The sequence below is a fragment of the Vipera ursinii genome (genome assembly GCF_947247035.1).
Source record: "Vipera ursinii genome assembly, chromosome: 1".
Taxonomy (NCBI): Eukaryota; Metazoa; Chordata; class Lepidosauria; order Squamata; family Viperidae; genus Vipera; species Vipera ursinii.
The window spans coordinates 77,551,751-77,574,668 of record NC_139512.1 but is presented as its reverse complement, the minus strand read 5'-3'; the positions used below and the strand labels follow the sequence as shown (position 1 = coordinate 77,574,668).

Sequence of the window (22,918 nt, the reverse complement as noted above, 5' to 3'; positions counted from 1 at the left end):
AAATTCCAGAAGTACAAATAAAGTTGCTTGATTATTTAGCTTAGTCATTTGATTTCTTTTGAGGCTTTAAAATTTTTGGTTCCCCACGTAAGCAGTTGCCAATTTTTCAAGAGGGGGGGGGAGGAGATTTTCAGAAGAATCCCACAGGAAAGTAATTAGGAAAATGAGAAAGGTAAGGTAAGGTCTCACCTAAATCCTCCAGATTGCTTCGTTGTGCTTGATGGTGATTTTGGCTTTCGGCAGGGAGCAGCTTAATGATCAGCCATGTTGATGGCAAATTTCTTCTTCGGGCGAGAGGAGCTGCTCCAGATCAAATGGAGGGCTGCTGCCCTTCCGCGATCACAGGGAGGACCTCCTCATGGTGGTTGCCCTTCCAGGGCAACTTTTGGAAGAAAGATCAGATGGCGGGGAGAGCGTCCTTCCTGAACATCCACCGGCACCGCACACAGAACCCGGAAGCCAGCACCTGTTCCCTTTTTAATGTTTTTTTCCCAGTTTTCTTTATGAGCCTGCAAAAAAGTAATATTGCTGCTGCAGTGAGTCAAACCATTAAAGCCCCACATCTCTAATGTGACTCTTAAAGCAGTGGAGATACTTGACCTCTGAAAGCTGGATTGGCTGCAGAATTTTGGATGTTGCAGTCCCAGCAGGCACCAAATACTTACAAAAGGCTTGGACATGTTTACCAAATAATAATATGTGATGCAGATTAGGTGAAGAGTTGTCAGATGGCCCAAAAGTATTGTTGGTTATGGACTTCATAAATCCAAGTGATTGGTCATAATCGCAGTGGAATAACCGGTTATGAACAATGAATTACATGCCAAGTAAAAGTAGCATATATTTCAGATGATCAACACCTTTAATAGTACATCAAACAATCCCCCAATTCTGGGGATTTGACATTTTCTACTAATTTTCTTAAGCTAAATATTTGGCAAATTTGTTCCATTTTAGCTGTCAATTTCTAAATGTGCTTTAGTCAGTTTGACCTATTCTTTCTATTATTTTATTAAATGTTGAGGCAGATGTTCACTCTAGATAAACAATAATGTGTGTTTCTTATCCTTTCTTCTCTCTTTCAGTTCTTCGTGTTTATTTTGCTAATCTTCCTGGCAGAACTCTCGGCTGCAATCTTGGCATTTATCTTTAGAGAAAATGTGAGTATGACGATAATGGAATGTTCTTTAGGAATCTGCAGAATTATATTCAGTTGGACTTCTACTTTATAAATTTGCTGAGCAGTCCTTTGTTCAGGATGCTAAATTATTTCCACTTAGTCTAAGCAATTTGAAACCACCCATTGAAAGTAAACAAACACAGCTTGGGTCAATGCTCATGCATTGATGCTTTATTGGTAGAAGACAGAGCCTGTGTTTCAGGAAAAGTTCATCTTTAAAATTGAATTAGCTTTATTTTTAGAATTTAGGGATTAAACTACTGGTTTGAGATTTTAAGTGTGCAAATCTATGATCTCTGGGAGAGCATTCCAAGGGCCATATGATACGTTGGACTTTCCCAACTGCATGCAGAAAGATCCCATCTTGGAAATGGACACTAGTGTCCTTAGATGGACTCTCTGTAGATCTGGGAGAACTGCTGAGATTGTTGCTTCTCTAGCAGAGCTGTGAGATTGGTAGAGAGTCTGAATTTCCAGATACTTTCCTGGTAAAACAAACAAACAAAACACAGCTAAGTGGGCACAGTGTTACTGAGAGAGATTTTACCAATGAAAGAAAAAGGAAAACAGTATATTTGTATATGATGTTAGTAATTATGAAAAAGGCATATATTTGAAAAATGTAAATGAATGAATAAAATGCAATCCTTTCCTCTTGTCATTACAAATCTAGCAGAGCTTTATATTGGATGATTCCTCTGCTTGGGCTCATTTCATCATTGTATTTGCTCTAAGAAATAATTGGATGTAGAAAAAATTACATGTTTATCCTACCCACTCCAAATGTTTTTTGATAATGTGTGACAAATCAAATAAATTTAATCAGCTTATTTTGCTTTGTAATGTTTATCTGTCTGCTAGTCCCATGGCAAATGTTGTTGGACAAAAGATATGTCAAACCTATGGCGTTGGGGGGAGATTGAAATTGTTGGGTTTTTTTCTTAATCATAATTGAATAGAATTATGAGTAAGAGTAGAAATAGTATCTACTCTCATGAAATAAAAGATAACAATGAATTCAGTCTGCTATTTCTGTGGTTTTCCCTTTTTCAAATTTTCACAGTTACCCAGATTACTTTGTGGTATTAAATAAATAGGAAAAAGATAACTTGCACAATAGAATATTTAATGGGATTTTAAAAAGTTGAGACTGTGAGCGTGAGAATCAGTGGGAAAGAAAAGAACTAAGAATTATGCCCAAATAATCTGTGGCTTATTTCTCAAGAGTAAGACAATGGTGGATATTCATTTAAACTATATTCTCAAATGACGTCTGCTTGGCTTTTAGCTACTTGTCCTGTAGGACCTAATTGGGAAAAAGGTCCCAGCTGAATATTTGTTTTAGCTTTTTCTATGTTGCAAAACCACTTTAGGAGACCTGTATCTGACCTGGTGCTTTTATTGTTTTTCTTCCTCATCTACTATGGCAGCTGGATTTGCAGCAATATATTTATCCAATTTTCTATTAAGTATGGTATTGATTTTGGTTGTTCCTGGGACAAATATACTGTAGACTTTTATTAGTCGGGTAATTGACCGTGTTTCAAAAAACAGTCCACTACATTTAAATGACTAAACATTTGCAAATAGCAGGGAAAAAAAAGTAAAGTAGGCAAGAGCAAACTAAGGAAGAATATCTCACAAGAGAATAGCAGAACTAAGCTCATGGTGAGAAGAATATATTAGTCCTATATCACAAATTATTCTCTTTATAGGGCAGAACAGAGGAGAGAACATCTCATGATTCTGTTTTCTATCCCTATTCTACTGCCACTGAGTCTAGCCATGCTAATTAACCACTCTATTATTTCCAGGAGTTTTGTGAGTTCTGAGAATACTAAGCTGTTTGCTTCTTTCCCTCCCTTTGTAGTTCATCTCTTTTCCTCTATCTCTGTCTCTTGCCTGGCCTATATCCTGTTTTGCTAATGTTGATGTTTATTATTAGGTCACGAAAGCATTAATTGCTAACTGAACTGGCACACATGCTGGTCAGATCTGGCTGCAGGAATTGACCGGAAATGTGCTGTATGCAAAAATAAAACTGGAAATTACTCTTATTCCTGTAGAAGAATTTTACATGGATTTTATTGTCCCAATGAAACCCCATTTCCAAATTTTAATAGAGATCTTAAAGAAAGATGTGAAAAGTTCAGAACAAATATCAAAACAGCCATATCTTTCCGAAGATTAAAAGCACAGAAGGCCTCTTTTGATGATCCCGTAGTTGAAAAGAAGGAAAAGACCAATGCTTTGTAAACAGTTTAAAGGCTTTCCCTTTCTGAACAATAGAGCAAGGAGAGAAACAAGACTGCAGTGACAGTGACTGCTCTATAAATAACGATCACTTCCTGAGCAAATCTGTTATGGTCAATCCAGTCTCTATTTTCTGAATTAGTGACATTCCTTCAGGAGACACAAGTGGAAGACCTCACAGCAAGAGAAAACCACACATGTAATCTGTCAAATTATATCTTTGAATATGACCAACCCAGATACATGCACAGATAGCCACACATGCGCACAAATCAGTGGAGAGGGGCAGGGTTGAGGGATACATTCCTGTGGTAGCAGGAATTGGTAGCAGTCAAATTCAGAGAAAGCAGTTCTGAATCTGTTGCAATATATGGACAGGAGCACCAACCAGCCAAACAAATAATAAAATCAAGATCACCTTTGATGGTAGCAAGTAGATCTGCCCTTTATTACAGGGTAAATATATGTAGTTATGTGTGTGGGGTTGGGCACAGAATCTGGTTCAAGGATCCTAGCAGCTGCAGATTGCATTTCAAAGAAAGATCTAGTTCGTTTGAGTACTTTAACAACCCAAGGTATAAGTGGAAACATTTTCAAATGCTTTGTAGACTTCATAGTTGTGACTAGGCAGAGGAACATTAGGTCTTAAGAAAATAAAAAGAACATAAAAGAGGATATTAAAATGATTGCAGAGTGAATCCTCTAGGGAATGAATCATCAAAGCAGCAAAAATGCTTGGCAGCCAAGATGATTTGCTTTCCATTGATGGGAGAATTTGATGAAGGGGATTTAAAAATAGTTATGCCACTTGGTAGGTTTGTGTTGGAAGCAGATCTTATTCTACCACTTACAATCCACTTTGTACACAGTTGAATAGGAACTTTAATTTATCAGATTACTATAATGGCGTGACACAGCTTTCCCAATCTAATAATTCAATTACTATTTTTAATGGAAAATTTTAAGAGTGATACTCCAACATACAGTATTTTTCAGGTTGAAAAATTGCTGATATTGTAAATTTATATGTTCACTATAATTATATATAATTGAACAAATGAAATGACTGTAACACTCCTCATTAATGTATCTTTCAAAGCAACCCACTTAAGAGCAATTGAGACTGACTGCTGGTGACTTTTCCAGGCAATAGTATAAAAGTAGTTTGTGCTTGTCTTCTTCTGGAATGCCTGGGTAAAGGTTAAGTAGTGTCTAAAGCACATCCCAAAAATGGTGACCCTCATCAGTGGAACTGAAAATACCACTTCACAAGAGAGAAACAAATGCAGTGCCTGATTATATCTTCAAACCAAATATTTAAGGTTTAGTGATTCACCATGCCAAAGAAAAAAAAACTTTTTTAACAATACGGGTTAAAGTTGAACATGGCAGATAAGGACAATTACTAAACAAAGCCCAGAGTGTGGCAGTGAAAAAGTTAAGGGCAGGATAGTTTGGGGAAAAAACTGTTCCTCTTCCCTTGGTGCTTATTATGCTTAATAGTAAATCCAGTTTTAGCTTAACTGAATATATGAGGGTAGATCTGGAATTTTAAAATCCAGATCTGGAATTTAATAGACCCATGATTTTCTAGCTTAAATACTAGATGAGATGACCTTTCATATTCATTTGGAATGGCTTACTTCAGTTTTTACCAACTATTATTCTTGATTTCTTTTTAAATAAAAAGTTATTTTGAAATAACCAAAAATAAATAGCAGTCTAATGCCTGTTTACAAACGCACAGTAATTAGCAACTCTTTAGTTTTTGACACAAAAGATGGGTAAATTATGGCTGAAGCTTATATTCATTCAAAGAAAGGGGTGTAATGTCTCCTTTACATTGTTAGTTCAGTTCAGAATAATGCACAACAAACAGTATGAATATATTATAGTCCTGTGCCAGAGCACTTACCCCACAGAATCTGGAACAGGCAAGAATGGTAACTATAGTGATAATATTCTGGAGCACAATGCCTGATTAAATTGAATGGAGGTATGATGATTGGAGTGATCAGCTCCTAATTAGCACTTCACTATCCTGTATCATATAAACCATTTCCTTGGATTATGGTCAAAGCCAGCCTCTTATGATATTGCAAAGGATGATAGTTACAGTGTCTGTACCCAGCTCTTGGGTACCTCCAAATATTCATCTTTAATTAATTTTTATTGGCCAAAATCTCACAATATAGAATTTCTATGTTCTCATATGGGGTTTGCATGTAGTCTGGGGATTTTCCTGTTTGATTTTTTTAAATATTGCTAAGCACATTGATTTGTGCTTAGATTGTAAGCCACCCTGAGCCTTCAGAGAAGGGCGGGATATAAATGGGATTAAAATAATAATAATAATCATATTTTCCTGTGAAAGTATATGAAATTTTAGAGTGGATTGGAATAATTATCGAGGAGTAGGGAGACAAACTCGTTCACCTCGTCTAAAGTAGCCACACTAAAATATGCTGGTAGCCATAGAAAAGGGAAGATAATTAATTGTACTTTGAAATAATAGATCTGCTTTAAAGAACATTAAAATACTCAGATAAGTAGAGAAATTATTTTTTTAATACTGCACTGTTTTTTGTTGATGCATTTTCACAGCCTGCTCTTAATGTCTTCCCAGCTTGTCTTGTGCTATTATGGTTAATGCTGCTCTCTACACAGCCCATCTCCCTCTGAGGAAGAAATAATTGATAAACATAGTTCTCCTTGTTTTGCAGTGGGGTACAATTTCATCTCGTGCAACATCCTGCAGCCAAAATGTTTCCAGCACTACATGGGGTTAAATAATATAGTTAGAATTGAATAATTAATAGCAGAGGGGAAAGAAGAGATTAAAAACCCAAATAGGGAAGGAGAACGATCTGCTCTGCTGAGATTTCAAATGAGACAGTCAGTGGAGCAGGCAAGCAGAGACTCTGTTTCAAATAACTGAATTAGTGGAGTACAGGAACACAGCAGGGAAACAAAACAAAATCGAAAATTTAAATTGGAGCAAGGTTAAGAAGAATGGGATTCAACAACAGGAAAGGCCAGAGCTACACTGGAATTTCTTCCTTGTGCAAAATCCTGCCATGGTGATCATTTTTCATAATGCAATCGCTACTCTAGGCACAGGAGAAACAATGAAAATATTATGCTTAGAAAGTGAGCACAAGGCAACTTGGATGCTTGAGTGGTATGGCACTGTCTGTGACCTACTGGTTATAACCACTGTAGTTTTATATTCCTCAGTGCTGTATATATTCAGTTCGTTTTTCAAGCAAAACAAAAGTGAACTAATTTTGCAAACCTGCTCCAGTTGAAGCACCTTATCTTTATTCTTGTTTACAGAAAAAAAATTGCTGTAGGTCCTTTGTCTGCTCTGTATGTCAGACGTCTTATCGGTGAACCAGATCTTAATCCCTTCTAGCCAACTTCACAGTACTTAATAGAAAAACCATCAGCAAAACTATCTCAGGCCAATCAAATTCTTAAAATGAAAGTAACAGAAAGATTACAAATTGGAATTTCATGCTAACAGGCTATAGTGTATATCCTTTCAAGGATTTAGGATTTAACTCAGCTTTCCTTAGCCTCTGATTTCCAAATGGGTTACAAGTCATAAACTTTTTGACCAGTCTTCTCAAGATCAGGGTGACTGGACGTTCTGTATCTTTTCTCTGGATGACACCAAATTGAGGAAAGGTTTTGTTTTTAATGAAAGAGGTCAGTGTCACTACATCAAAAACTTGGATATGAAATATGTACTGAACTAGACTCCCAGGCTCAAAATCAGTTTTTTTTTTCTTTTTGGTAGGCTATATACGGGATATACCAAAATCAGGCCCCATAGGGAAGAAAATGGCAATCAATTTAAACATTTAATGAAATTTAAATAATAGATTTACACACCTAGTACTGTAGAAAAGGAATTATAGGAATTCCAGTAAAGGGTACCCAATGTATAGCATTTATCATCCTGATATGTCATTAAGAAGTAGAGCATATTAAAATAATAAGATATTCTTTATGGTCGAGCTGACCTTCACTTCTGTATATTCTTAGAGTCTTCCAAAGTGGAGATCAGGAATACCTCTGTGTTAAAAAGCATTCTATTGAGTGGGTGGGCGAGTATCCCATCCTTCTGATGCAAGGACATCATTCACTGAAGTTTATAATACATTAAAATTAAATACATTAAAAGAATAACATGAAGCAATCAACTCAAAGTGCCCGCAATAAAGGCCAAAACACAAAAATATTAGAATAAAAAATCCTGCTGAAATAAAATGATTATCAGTATTTGATGAAAAACAGCAAGAGGTTGAGCCATCTTTTATTTTACAGGATAAAGTATTCACTGCACCCAATTTGTTAGTGCAATCACTGAGACAACACTCTTCTGAAAAATGAAATAATTTTATGTCATCTGCATAATAGCAATAGTGCTGATACTGTCTGATGACTTTTTTTCATGGTTATAACTTGGGAAATATAGCCAAAGCTGTCAACAACAGTGCCAAATGGAAAGTAGAACTGGAACAATTTGAAATGGGGTCTTTTGAATTCATTAATTTATTTTATTTACTGGCCACTTCATAATGGAACTTTTCTGTTCATACTCCCTAATTTATACCTGCCAGATATAGGTCCAGAAGGATAGTATGATCTTGAGAACTCTACTAGAAACAAGATTGCTCACTTTCTAACAAAAAGACCAAAGATGTGTCAATCCCAAATCTAGGTTTAAAATAAAATTGAAACAGATCAAAAGGAACTGAATTCTTCAAGATCTCATGCATCATATAATTTCAAAAAGTTGTGGTATGATTGCTTACTAGTTTGAGATCTACACAACTGTGGTATAGGTCCGCAAATAGGCTTAATATAATTAATAAAAAATGAGGCAGCAGCGGAGAAATCTGTAAAAAAGAACATCTTTGGCCTGTCAATGAGTAGCTTAGTTATGATTCCTTCAAATAAAAGTTCCACCCAGTTTATATTTGTGCCCCATGTAATATGCTGTCAGCTATTAGCCCAGATACCTTATTTGTCTTGTTTGAAAATTTGTCAATGGCAGATGTCAGCTTGGTTGTTGGTTATTCATCATGCTGGATCCTGACTCCCAAATTTGGGCTCCATGCTGCCACCATATAAGTAGAAACACGTCTGACTAAGTAGAAGGTGTAAGAGCAATAAGACTTGGGTAGAAGGCAAGTATTCACAGAGAGTAAGCATTGCTATAGAGGGCAAATACAATCGTACCTCAAAGCTACAGCTACAGATTCTTTAGAAATGGGAGAAGCAATAAGTGAGAATTCTGTGCAGATAATTGGGAACATATTAGAACATAGAATCAGAGGGCTGGAAGGGACCTCAGACGTCTTCTAGTCCAAACTCCTGCTCAAGGCAGGAGACCTCATACCATAGTGGTCAAATGGTTGTCCAGTCTATTTTTGAAAACCTCCAATGATGGAACACCTACAACTCGGGAGGCAAGCTATTCCATTGCTTAATTGTTCTCATAGTCAGAAACTTTCTTCTTACTTCCAGGCTGGATCTCTCTTTAACAAGTTTCCACCCATTACTTCTTGTCCTGCCCTCTGGTGCTTTGGAGAATAAGTCAGTTCCCTCTTCTCTGTGACAGTCCCTCAAGTACTGGAAGACAGTTATCAGTTCTCATCAATAGTGTAGACATACCTAGCTCCCTCAACCATCTCTGATATGATTTATCTTACAGACCTTTTATCATCTTTGTTTCTCTTCTCTGCACACTTTTGTATCCTCAACATCATTTTTGTATCCTGTGACCAGAACTGAATGCAGTATTTATTTATTTATTTATTTATTTATTTATGTATTTATTTATTTATGTATTTATTTTATTGAATTTGTATACCGCCCTATTCCCATAGGACTCAGGGCGGTTTACAGGGCAGTTAAAACCATGAAATACAAAAAATTAAAAACAATTAAAACAATTAAATTAAATTCAAGCCCCAAGAGTAAATCTAAAACCCAGTTAAATTAACAACCCCACAGTCTGGACCAAACAGCTCAAAGAGCCAGGTTTTCAGGTCCCGGCGAAATGAGCGAATGTCGGGGGCAGTCCTAAGTTCCGTGGGAAGTTGGTTCCATAGGGCAGGCGCACCCACAGAGAACGCCCTTCCTCTGGGAATAACCCGCCGGCATTCATTAACCGGCGGTACCCTGAAAAGGCCCTCCCTGTGGGGGCGCCCAGGATGATGGGAAGATGATGCCGGCAGCAGGTGTTCCCTTAGATAGTTCGGACCCAAGCCATTTAGGGCTTTATAGGTCATTACCAGCACCTTGAATCTCACCCGGAGGGCAACCCGAAGCCAATGTAGCTCACGGAGAAGAGTTGTTACATGGGAGTATCGAGAAGCTCCCATCAAAACTCGCGCGGCTGAATTCTGCACCAGTTGAATCCTTCGGGTGGTCTTCAAGGGCAGCCCCATGTAGAGGGCATTGAAGTAGTCTAACCGGGAGGTCATGAGCGCATGAGTGACTGTACTTAAAGCATCTCGGTCCAGATAGGGACGCAACTGGCGCACCAGGCGAATCCATATGTGGCCTCACTAGTGCAGTATAAAGTGGCATTATTCTCATTATCTTGATGCTATTCCTCCATTAATGCAGCCCAAGACCGCATTGGCTTTTTTGCTTTTGAGTTCATACTTAAGTGGTTGTCTCTCTCACAGTTACTACTATTGAGACAGATATCACCCATTTTGCATTTGGTTTTCCTGCCTAAGTGCAGGACCTTATTTTTCTCATCCCAGAACTGCATCTTGTTTGTTAGGACCCAATGCCCAAATCTGTCAAGTTCCTTCTGAATCTTGAGTCTATCTTCCAAAGTAATTCCCCCCCACCTTGGTGTTACCTGCAAATTTGATGATTTCCCCTTCTATCCCCTCATCTAGATCATATATTGAAGAATACTGGGTCCAAGGCAGAACCTTGTGGTACATTACTGCAGGCTTCCCTTCATGTAGGTGCAGCTCTATTAAGGACTACATGCCGGGTGCGGCTGGTCAGCAAATCCCTCTGGTGGTAGTACTGTCTATCCCACATTTTTCTATCTTATTAAGGTAGTGGTCTACTTTGTTAAATGCCTTACTGAAGTCCAAATACACTATACCTACAGCATTTTGCTGGTCCACTAATTTAGTCACTTTATCAAAGAATGTTTGTCTGACCTAATTGTTTTTTTTTAACAAACACATGCTGGCTTCTAGTAATCACCATGTTCGTTTCTAGGTGCTTACAAACCCTTAATTACCTTTCCAGTATTTTCCCAGGTATTGATATCAAGCTATTTCTTAACTTAAACGTATTGTATATTTTTAATAAAGAAGCTTACACTAAAAAAAATCAAAGCAGATATAACACTATCTTACATTAACAACATTAGGCGATCCTTTGGTTAAGAGGCCTTTTAGTAGCCTCTTTAAAGTAATAAATGTTCTTAAATTTTGTACCTAACATACTTGCATTAGACAGGATGGAGAATATCAAACAATCATGTCAGGCTCATATTCTCCGTTATGCTAACTATTTTGCTCAAGTTGCACCTGGATATAGATGTAACGAAAATGTCCCAGTAGATTGCCAGCAAGTCATTGATCTGTGACTTCAGTGGAAGAAACATTTGCTGCTTAATAAATCTCTGGAAGTTTGCCAACAACATCATCACAATATAAAAATTGTGTTTGCTTTTTGTTTCTTTTACCTCTACTTGATTGGAATCATGCTATTTCACCCCCCCCCTTGCTGCTCTAACTTTCTATTATTTCATTATATGGAGGAGGATGTATTCTGTCTTTCTACCCAGAAGGCACAGAAATCTACCTCTCTAGGAAAAGGGGATACTGATAAACTATTCTGTCAACTATCCAGCTAATTTTCTAATCACTGTCATCATTACCCGAAGCTTAAGTAAAATCACCCATGAATCCAAGTGCTTTGTGCATTGACAACACAATGAACAAAAACCTTCTTAATCTAACTGTAACTTCTGAAAAGAAGAAAAACAATTGTTAATCAGTATTACAGATTTTTACTTCTTTATTTTTATTGAGCCTTCTCAAATGGCTATTAACTCTATTGCCCTTCTTTGTAAAATATACGGAGCAAATTTAAATGTTCTACTAGTGAAAAGGAATGGAATATTTTCCTGGTAGAACAGTTCCAGCACTGGGCTTTGTATAGATCAAATCTCATAAAAATCACACATACAACCGTCCAACTTTTCCATTGGGATCCTGCCTGTCAAAATAAAGGTTTCACTTTATATTCAAATAGCTCTTTTGTTTAGAACTGGTCAGAGGAAGCCAACTGGGACTCTTACCAACTGTAATATTAGTTTCAAAGTCTGCACTTAGGAAAGAGACAAACATCAATAAAATATCTGGGTGGCTGCCTCCACAGGATTGGGAGTCCAGGCTCCGTAAATTATGCAAAAGAAGGAAAGGAAAACACAATGCTTGAGTGTGTGTATGGCCACCTCCTAACTCCAAGGTGCCTGATGGAACTGGCTTATTTCCCTGGGGAATATTCTTGTCCAGTCTGATTAATAAGCATTTCCGTTTAGAGTGATAGAGCTGCTCTTGTTGAAGTTATTGAAGGTATAGCTTTCATATATCCTCAGCAACTCCTATGGGGTCTGCAGAATGGGCCATTAATTTTAGTAATAACATTTCAGGCAAACAATTTTAAAAAATAAAAATGACCTCCAGTGTGATTCAAAAAAAAAATAGGCAAACATTACACTAGAGACAACTTGTTAATTCTGAACTATTAGTGTACATTCCCTTTTTTTGCTATGGATGTAGAAATATCTTGCCAGGCGTGTTAAAAGGTGTTATATTTTCATTGAATTAAGAGAGGTCTCAGTATTTAGCTAGTCTTGGCTGATCTGGGAAAAGCAAACGTAAAGAAGGAAGTGATTAATACTTGCATGGGAAATCACCTAGTGTCTTGCTGAATCTGCTGAGGAAGATGAGCTGGAACTGGACCAAGCAGGCCGAGACAGGCCAGGGCCTTTCAGGAATGGAACTGCTTGAAGGCTTGGAGGAACAGGGACAGGATGAACATGAGAGACAGAGCTCAGGCGATGTGCAAGGGCCACCCCCTCCTGAGCCTAGAGCACAGAGAGTGGAGAGAAGGAAGGAACAACACAGGCAGGCCCGACCACTCAGGAGGAGAGCACCCTGACCCTCTCCACAAGGCACACCTGGGGACTGAGACTTAAGGAAACGCTGTGGGGAGGGGCATTTGTTGGGAGCAAATGCTGAATTATTGGAGGTTTGTGTGCTGTTGTCGACATTGGAAACAACCCTCTGATCTGTTCTGTGTTGTGATTTCTACTTGTAGAGCCAAACTTGATTTGGTGTTCTAAACTTCAGTTTGAATTTTAGCTTCTCTTCAGAAACAACTCAGGGAAGCTCGCATTTTCACAGACTCGTTAGATTTTGATGTAGGTTCCTTTCCTTGTTATCTGCTTGGCCTTGAGTAAATTGCTGTTCTAATCTAAAAACTTTTGAAACAACTTGCAGTCAGAGGATGCTGAAGGTGTGTGTGTGTGTGTGTGTGTGTTTACTTGTTCTGAGACTTGCCAGAAAGGTGGGAGAATTTGGAGGAACATTTGGAGCAATAAAGGGGGGGTTAGAACTGCCATCTGACTGTGTTGCCTCTGTGCTGTGTCCTGGGTCATCTCACCTAGAAATCACAGGACTGTAGAATAGGAAGCCTAAAAAACTCAACATCCCTACATCCTAGAAGTAAAGCCATGGCAAACCATCTGTTATTTCCAAAATAGCTACATGAACTTGTCCATATGGTTGCCAGAAGTCAATCCTCAACTCATGGGTGACATTTTTTTTAATAATTCCTAAAGATGGAATTAATAACATCTTCCAAATGATAGCACTGCAATTTCAAATTTTACTTGTGTATTTGCAGTGGAGCACATAACTGTAAAGGGAATTATATGGCAATAAAAAATTCAATAGTTATTTGGGCAGATCAATCATAAATACTTTACTTCTAGCTTTGTGTCTATAAGCAGCATTGAAGAAAGTCCACTGCAATACTGGAATTTCTTCTTCCTTTGCTCTTACTTGCAATCTTGTCCTCCAATTTGCTTGACTATGCTCCCAGTTCTTATGAAGATGTTTGAAAGGCACATAGCAGAACCACAGAAGAAAAATATGGTCAGTTCTGCTAAATAAAATGCCTGTGTCTCCAAAAAAGCATGATTTTGAAAAATTGTATGAAAATTGGGCCATTATATTCAGTATTGTCTTATTATGAACCTCCAAGTTAGGAATCCACCTGGAGATAAATTGTGAAATGATGATGTAGTAAGTGATGTCCCAGAAATGCTTTTTTCATGAAGCAACTGGACTTCCTTATTTTTTCTTTGAAGATTTAATTAATTTAATTTAATTTATTAATATTTCTATACCGCCCTTCTCCCGAAGGACTCAGGGCGGTGTACAGGGCAAGAATAAAACACAGAGATTTACAAAAAATAAAAGATAATTAAATACATGCCCGATTAAAAATACAATTAATACATGGTAAAAACCCCAATAAAAATAGTAAAAAGACCCCACTAATCCCCCCTCAGGCCAGGCCGGCTTGCTCGAACAAGTATGTTTTCAGATCGCGGCGAAAGGAGCGAAGATTGGGCGACGTCCGGAGCTCAACCGGTAACTGGTTCCATAGCTCCGGGGCGCCCACAGAGAAGGATCTCCCCCTGGGGGCCACCAGTCGACATTCTCTGACCGGTGGCACCCTGAGGAGGCCCTCTCTGTGGGAACGCACAGGGCGGAGGGAAGTAGACGCCGGCAGCAGGTGTTCCCTAAGGTACTCCGGACCCCTGCCATGTAGGGCTTTAAACACCATTACTAGCACCTTGAATCTCACCCGGAAGACAACTGGCAACCAATGCAGCTCACGGAGCAGAGGTGTGACATGGGAGTATCGGGAGACTCCCAACACAACTCTCGCGGCTGCATTCTGTACCAGTTGGAGCCTCCGGGTGGTCCTCAAGGGAAGCCCCATGTAGAGAGCGTTACAGTAGTCTAGACGAGAGGTCACGAGCGCGTGAGTGACTGTGCATAAATCATCCCGGCTTAGGGCCGCAATGGCGCACCAGGCGAACCTGGGCGAAAGCCCCCCTAGTCACAGCCACCATGTGATCTTCCAAGGTGAGACGTGAATCTAGGAGGACTCCCAAGTTGCGAGCCCTATCTACGGGGGGTAATAATTCACCCCCCATAGAAAGAGATGGAATATCCGAATAGACCCGGGATGAAGGTATGCAAAGCCACTCGGTCTTGTCAGGGTTGAGTTGAAGTCTGTTCCTCCCCATCCAGACCCGAACTGCCTCCAGGCAACGGGACATCACGTTGAGGGCATCACTGGGGTGGTTTGGGGTCGAAAGAAAAAGCTGGGTATCATCAGCATACTGATGATACCCAACTCCAAAGCCACGAATGATCTCACCCAGCGGTTTCATGTAGATATTGAACAGGAGAGGCGAGAGGACCGACCCCTGAGGAACTCCACAAACGAGAGACCTCGCGGTCGACCTCTGCCCTCCTGTCAACACCGACTGCGAGCGTCCCTGGAGATAGGAGGAGAACCACTGTAAGACTGTGCCTCCCACTCCCAATCCCCTGAGACGCCGCAGCAGGATACCATGGTCGATGGTATCGAAAGCCGCTGAGAGGTCTAATAGGACTAGAACAGAGGAATGACCCCTGTCCCGAGCCCTCCAGAGATCATTCACCAGTGCGACCAATGCCGTCTCCGTGCTGTGCCCGGGCCTGAAACCCGATTGGTACGGGTCTAGATAATCCGCTTCATCCAGGACCAAAGGGAGCTGATGCGCCACCACACTCTCAACAACCTTCGCAAGAAAGCGAAGGTTGGAGACCGGACGAAAGTTGTTTAATACAGCTGGGTCCAAGACAGGCTTCTTGAGGAGCGGCCTCACCACCGCCTCTTTCAAGACGGCAGGGAAGCTACCCTCACTCAAAGAAGCTGATATAACTGCTTGGAACCAGCTGCGTGTCCTCTCCCGGGCTGCATAAACCAGCCAGGAAGGGCACGGGTCCAATAAACATGTGGTGGAGCTCAGTCTCCCCATAATCCTGTCCACTTCCTCCGGAGTCACAGAATCAAACTCCTCCCAGGTGATATCGACAAGACCGCCCGTGTCCTGATCGCCAGACTCTGCCCAGTCAGAGTCCAGACCGGTCCGAATCCGAGCGATTTTGTCCGACAGATAATTGTTAAACTCCTCGGCACGACCCTGCAAGGGTTCCTCCCTCACCTCCTGATTAAGGAGGGAGCGAGTCACCCTAAACAGAGCGGCCGGGCGATTATCTGCAGACGCGATAAGGGTAGCGAAGTGATTAGACCTCGCCACCCTTATCGCAGCGAGATAAGACCTAATGTAGGTTCTTAGTCGCAATCAGTCGGATTCGGATCGGCTGGACCTCCAACCGCTCTCTAGGCCCCATCTCAGACGCTTCATCTCCCGGAGCTCCGCGGAGAACCATGGAGCTCGACGGGATCTGCATCGGGTCAGGGGCCGCAAGGGTACAACTCGGTCAAGAGCCTCAGTGGCTGCCCTTTCCCAGGCTTCCACTAAGGCATCTGCCGAGCTGTGAGTGGGGGAGGCAGGTGGGGACCCCAGCGCTGCCTGGAACCTCTCGGGATCCATTAAGCGTCTGAGGCGGTACCATCTTACTGGTTCCACACACCCACGGCGGGGGGTAGCAAAACGGAAGACCAGCCGCAGGAGATGATGATCGGTCCATGACAGGGGCATAATAATTGGAGAGCCCCCACCAAGATCATCTAACCACCGACCAGATAAGAAAACTAGGTCAAGGATGTGGCCTCCCTCATGAGTCGGTCCTGAAATTACTTGCGTCAGGTCCATGGCCGTCATGGAAGCCATGAACTCCCGAGCCAACTCAGATGATCCTCCCAGAGATGGTAGATTGAAGTCCCCCAAAACTATAAGTTTTGGGAACTCAACCACCAACCCAGAGAGGACATCGAGGAGCTCAGGCAGGGCTGCTCCTGCGTGACTAGGCGAAAGGTACACCAGCAGCAAGCCCAACTGCGCGCCAGGGCCGCATCTCAAAAAGAGAGACTCACATCCGACTATCTGGGGAACGGTGGCCTCCCGCGGACCTAAGGTCTCCCTCATAACAACAGCCACTCCCCCACTCCTACCCTGAGCCCGAGGCCGGTGTAGCACCCGGAAACCTGGTGGGCAAAGATCAGCCAGAGGAATACCGCCCTCTGGGCCCAACCAAGTCTCCGTGATGCAAGCCAGGTCCGCCTGCTCACACTCAACCAAATCACGGACGAGAGGAGCTTTATTGACGACAGACCTGGCATTCAAGTACACCAGCCGGAGCTCAGGAGGCTGCACATCCTCACTCCCGGGACCTCGGGGAAGAACAAGAGGGTCGGAACGCCTCACCGCTTGCAAGTAGCGGAGAGGCCTTCCCTGAGATCGATACGGCCCTCTGTTCCTGCACCTGCTGCCATTCCCTAACATCGTGGGAATGGGCAATCCCACGACTTGCCCTGGAGCCCCGGGGGCGACTGACCCCCGCTCCTCCCCTCCGCGATCAATCCCAGCCCTGGCCTGAACAACGGTTGCTGGACTGCCCCCCATATCCGAACAACCAAAAGAAATTCCCACCCCCCTCCCTAACCTCCTAAAAAATTTAACCAGAAAACTAATCAGGGGCCTCTTATTTGGTTTATATCGGAGGCCCCTACCCGTGCCCAACCATCTCTCAGGGTCCCAGCAATCAGGCACTTCATCAAGAGGAGGTGTAAAGAATAAGGCGGGTCGCTCCCAGGATGGGGGGGACCCCCTGAGGGCGTATGAGTAGAGTAAGTCAGACGCATGATCTTAAACAGGTCCGACAAAAAAGACAGCAAGGCAGACTAGATCGACACGGGAGGATCTTAAAATTAAATAAGTCGAAGGCAAATGACCAGAAAGCCAGCCCAGCTCCACTGCCACTAGAGCTGGGAAACCCCGGAGCAGATCGAATCCCGCCCTCTCACGGCGGTTGAGGCCGGGGAGCAGCCTGGTACATAAAACCGGGGAAGCAATACCACCCAGAGCTCTCACCTCTGAGAGGCAGCAGATGTAAAATTTCACTTCTCATCCAAGAAGCTTCTTCAGCTCTGACTGGATGGTGGGGAATGGAAAGATTTATACTCCTTGCAGACAGCTGTTCATCTGCATCTCTTTAGCGAGTTGCTAATGTTACTGGAGGCTTATCTGTGTCCTCAGGGTTACCTGAGTCTTGCAAATGTGTGGGGAGCCTTCTTGGAACTGTTGAAAGGACTGTATAGTAGACTGCAGATAGATGATGATGTTACAAAGCAATGAGCCATGTGAAGATCTGTACATTGGGGAAACGAAACAACAAATTCATAAACTTATAGCACAACATAGGAGGACAAACCCATCAGGACCAGATTCAGCAGTCCATCTGCATTTAAAAGACAAAGGCCATTCTTTTGAAGACAGCAAAGTTCACATTTTGGACAGAGATGACCACTGGTTTGAAAGAAGGGTCAAAGAGGCCATCTATGTCAAAACTAAACAGCCCTCTCTCAACGCAGGGGGAGGGATACAACATCATCTATCTCCAGTCTACAACACAGTCCTTTCAACAGTTCCAAGAAGGCTCCACACACATTTGCACTACTCGGGTGATCCTGAGAACACAGATAAGCCTTAACAACTCGCTAAAAGAATGCAAATGAACAGCTGTCTGCAAGGAGTATAAATCTTTCCATTCCCCACCATCCAGTCAGAGCTGAAGAAGCTTCAAATAAAAAAAACAAGAAAGTCCAGTCCAGTGAAAAAAGCATCTTTGGGATAACTAATGACCTGGATGACTCTCCATAGACATAATAAGTAATGTGTTTTGTGAAAAGGCTGTAAATGTGAAGGAAATTCTTAAGGGTCACTGTCATGTCACATTTTTCCTGTACCTAGCTTTGAATTCAAGGATGCATCTCCATTTGATGGATCACCTAACCATGTAGGCTTAATCCATCACATGCTCATAGCCATGTTATAAATCTTGCTTTCAAGTCCTATTTGCATGAGTAGAAATGCAGCCCTGCTTTGAAGTTCTGGCATGAATTCATTCATTCCCTCTTCTGTGCATGGTTTTTGTTGCAGCTGACCAGAGAGTTTTTTACCAAGGAACTGAAAAAGCATTATCAGGGGAACAATGAATCAGATGTCTTTTCTTCCACCTGGAACTCAGTCATGATCACAGTAAGTACTTGATTGTTTAATGCATCCTGATATGGATTTTTTTTTAATCTTAATTACCGAGCAGAGTCAAGACTGGCTCATGCTTGCTTGGTACCAGGAAATCCCAGGATTGTAGACTAGACTATATTGGGAAATCCTGCCTACCAAAAAAAAAAAAGAAATCAATGACAAGCAACTTAGGAAGTTTTGCCAAGAAAACCATAGACATGAGATTACTAGGAGCTGAACCTGACTCAAAGGTAAACAATTGCCACTCATTTTATATAAAACAGTGGCTGGCAGTTGCACAACAGAATGAAAACACAATTAATTTTGACAGAAAAGGTAAGAAAAGCAAAAGAGGGGAAAAAGTAGAAGGCTCATCATCCTAGCAGTATAAATGCTTCTGTTCAGATTCTGTAGGATTTTCACTCTGGGAATTAAGATTTTAAGATTATAGAGCCGTGGTGGCGCAGTGGTTAAAATGTAGTATTGCAGGCTAATTCTGCCAACAGCCAGCAGTTCAATTCTGACCTGCTCAAGGTTGACTCAGCCTTCCATCCTTCTGAAGTTGATAAAATGAGGACCCAGATATGCCCACTCTGTAGATGCCTTAGAGAGGGCAGTAAAGCAATGTGAAGCAGTATCTAAGACTAAGTGCTATTGATATTACAGCACTAGAACATTTATTTATTTTTTATTTTATTTTATTACATTTATATACCGCCCTTTCCCTGAGGACTCAGGGCGGTTTACGGGGAATTAAAAACCAACAATACAAAAGTTAAAACCAGTTTAAAAAAAATTAAACTTAACCCTGTGCAAATAAAACCCCAGTTAAAATAGATTTCTCCTCAGCCTGGGCCAGAGAGCTCAAAGAGCCAGGTCTTCAGGCCCCAGCGGAATGAACGGAGGTCGGGGGCAGTCCTCAGCTCCACTGGCAGCTGGTTCCAGAGGGCAGGCGCCCCCACTGAGAAGGCCCTATCCCTGGGTGTTACCCGCCGGCAATCTCTTACCGGTGGGACCCTGAGCAGACCCTCCCTGTGGGAGCGCACTGGACGAAGGGCACTTGATGCTGGCAGCAGGTGTTCCCTCAAATAGCCCAGACCCAAGCCATGTAGGGCTTTATAGGTAATGACCAGCACCTTGAATTTCACCCGGAGGGCAACTGGCAGCCAATGCAGCTCGCGGAGTAGAGGTGTTACATGGGAGTATCGGGAGACCCCCATTACAACTCGCGCGGCCGCATTCTGCACCAGTTGAAGCCTCCAAGTGGTCCTCAAGGGCAGCCCCATGTAGAGAGCGTTGCAGTAGTCCAAACGGGAGGTCACGAGCGCATGAGTAACTGTGCGTAGGGCATCTCAGTCCAGATAGGGCCGCAACTGGCGCACCAGGCGAACCTGGGCAAAAGCCCCCCTGGTCACGGCTCCTATGTGATCTTCAAAATTGAGTCGTGAATCCAGGAGGACGCCCAAGTTGCGAGCCCTATCAACGAGGGGTAACACCTCACCCCCCATCGTTAGAGATGGAATAGTCTGGTTGACCCGAGATGCCGATATGCACAGCCACTCAGTCTTGGCGGGATTGAGACGAAGCCTGTTTCTCCCCATCCAGACCTGGACCGCCTCCAGGCACCGGGACATCACGGCGAGGGCATCACTGGGTTGGTTCTGGGTGGAAAGAAAAAGTTGGGTATCATCAGCGTACTGATGATACCACACCCCGAAACCATGAATGATCTCGCCCAGCGGCTTCATATAGATGTGGAACAGGAGGGGCGAGAGAACTGACCCCTGAGGAACTCCTCAAATGAGAGGCCTCGGGGCGGATCTCTGCCCTCCCGCCAACACCGACTGTGAGCGGCCCAGGAGATAGGAGGAGAACCACCGTAAAACGGTGCCTCCCACTCCCAACCCCCTGAGTCGCCGCAGCAGGATACCATGGTCGATGGTATCAAAAGCCGCTGAGAGATCTAATAGGACCAGGACAGAGGAGCAACCCCTGTCCCTAGCCCTCCAGAGATCATTCACCAGCGCGACCAATGCCGTCTCCGTGCTGTGTCCGGGCCTGAAACCCGATTGGTACGGGTCCAGATAATCAGTTTCCTCCAGGAACAGAGGAAGCTGATGCGCCACCACACTCTCAACAACCTTCGCCAAAAAGCGAACGTTGGAGACTGGACGATAGTTATTTAAAACAGCCGGGTTCAAAGCAGGCTTCTTGAGGAGGGGTCTCACCACCGCCTCCTTCAAGGCGGCAGGGAAGACACCCTCATTCAAAGAAGCAGTTATTACTGCATGGAACCAGCCTTGTGTCCCCTCCCGGGCCGCATAAGCTAGCCAGGAGGGGCACGGATCCAACAAACAGGTGGTGGTGCTCAGTCTCCCCATGATCCTGTCCACATCATCAGGGGAAACAGGGTCGAACTCAGTCCAGATAACATGCTCAAGACCGCCCAATTCATCCACATCAGACTCTGCCCAGTCAGAGTCCAGACCGGTCCGGATCTGAGCGATTTTATCCGCCAGATGATGACTAAACTCCTCGGCTCGTCCCCGCAAGGGATCCTCTCTCACCTCCTGGTTAAGGAGGGAGCGAGTTACCCTAAACAGGGCGGCCAGGCAATTATCTGCGGACGCGATAAGGGCAGCAAAGTAGTTAGACTTCGCCGTCCTTATCGCCGCAAGATAAGACCTTATAAAGGTTCTTAACTGCAATCGGTCAGATTCGGATCGGCTGGACCTCCAACCGCTCTCTAGACCTCGTCTCCGACGCTTCATCTCCTGGAGCTCCATAGAGAACCATGGGGCCCAATGGGATCTGTGCCGGGTCAGAGGTCGCATGGGTACAACGCAGTCAAGTGCCCCGGCAGCCGCCGTTTCCCAGGCATCCACCAGAGCATCGACTGGGCTGTGAGTAAGGGTGATGGGTATAGGCCCAAGCGCCCTCTGGAACCATTCCGGGTCCATTAGGCGCCTTGGGCGGAACCACCTGGTCGATTCCGCCGCCCAGCAGCGGTGGGGTGGCATAACGGAAAACCAGCCGCAGGAGGTAGTGATCTGACCATGACAGGGGGGTGATGGTCGGTGAACCCCCACCCAGATCATCCAACCATTGTCCAGATAGGAACACCAGGTCGAGAGTATGATCCCCCACATGAGTCGGGCCCTCAATAACTTGGGTCAGGCCCATGGCCGTCATGGAGGCCATGAACTCCCGAGCTAACTCAGACGACCCTCCCAGTGATGGCAGGTTGAAGTCACCCAGGACTATAAGCCTGGGGAACTCCACCGCCAGCCCTGAGAGAGTGTCGAGCAGCTCGGGCAGGGCTGTTGCCACACAGCCGGGCGCCAAGTATGTGAGCAACAAGCCCAACTGAGCCCGAGGACCACATCTCAAGAGGAGGGATTCACTCCCAGCCATCTGGACAATGGTGGCCTCCCGCGGACACAGAGTCTCCCGAATAACCACTGCCACCCCACCACCCCTGCCCTGAGCCTGTGGCTGGTGCAGCACCCGGAAACCTGGAGGGCATAACTCAGTCAGAGGCACCCCTCCCTCCGAGCCCAACCAAGTTTCCGTAATGCACACTAGATCCGCACATTCCTCCTCGATCAGATCATGAATGAGGGGAGCTTTGTTAACGACGGATCTAGCATTAAAATAGACCAGCCTGAGCTCAGGGACCTGATCACCCTCATCCCCGGGTAAGAGGGTGCTAACCGGAGGGTCGGAGCGCGCCACCGCTCGGAGATAGCGGGGGCGCGATCCCGGGTGTTGATATGGCCCTCCGTGCAAGCACCTGCTGCCATTCCCTATCGTCGTGGGGATTTGAAGCCCCACCCCCACATTCCCAGAACCAGCAGCCACCTCCCCCAACCCCGTCCCATCAGGACCCCTAACAGGCCCAGACTGAGTGCCGGTTAAAGATTCCCTCCCCACCCTCCTACCCCTACCCCTCCCTAACCTTTTAAAATAACCGGCTAAAAATTTTATCAGGGGCCTCTTAGCACGTCTCAACTCGAGGCCCCTAGTTAAGCCCTGCCACCTCTCGGGGTCCCAGCAATTGGGCCCGTCATCAAGGGGAATGTTAGAAAGGAAGGCTGGTCGTATCCAGGAGGGAGAAACCCCTCTGAGGGCGTACAAGTCCGATT

General features: G+C 43.7%; 1 protein-coding gene across 4 annotated transcripts in view; it reads left to right on the top strand.

Moving 5' to 3' along the window:
* Window positions 1-22,918, top strand: part of TSPAN18 (tetraspanin 18) — a 208,560-nt gene that overhangs the window by 176,673 nt on the left and 8,969 nt on the right. For all 4 annotated transcript variants that reach the window (XM_083371077.1, XM_083371075.1, XM_083371076.1 and 1 more), the window contains 2 exons: window positions 1,086-1,160; window positions 18,687-18,785. In XM_083371077.1, the coding sequence (XP_083227203.1) occupies window positions 1,086-1,160; window positions 18,687-18,785 (174 nt within the window). The remainder of the gene's footprint in view (window positions 1-1,085; window positions 1,161-18,686; window positions 18,786-22,918) is intronic.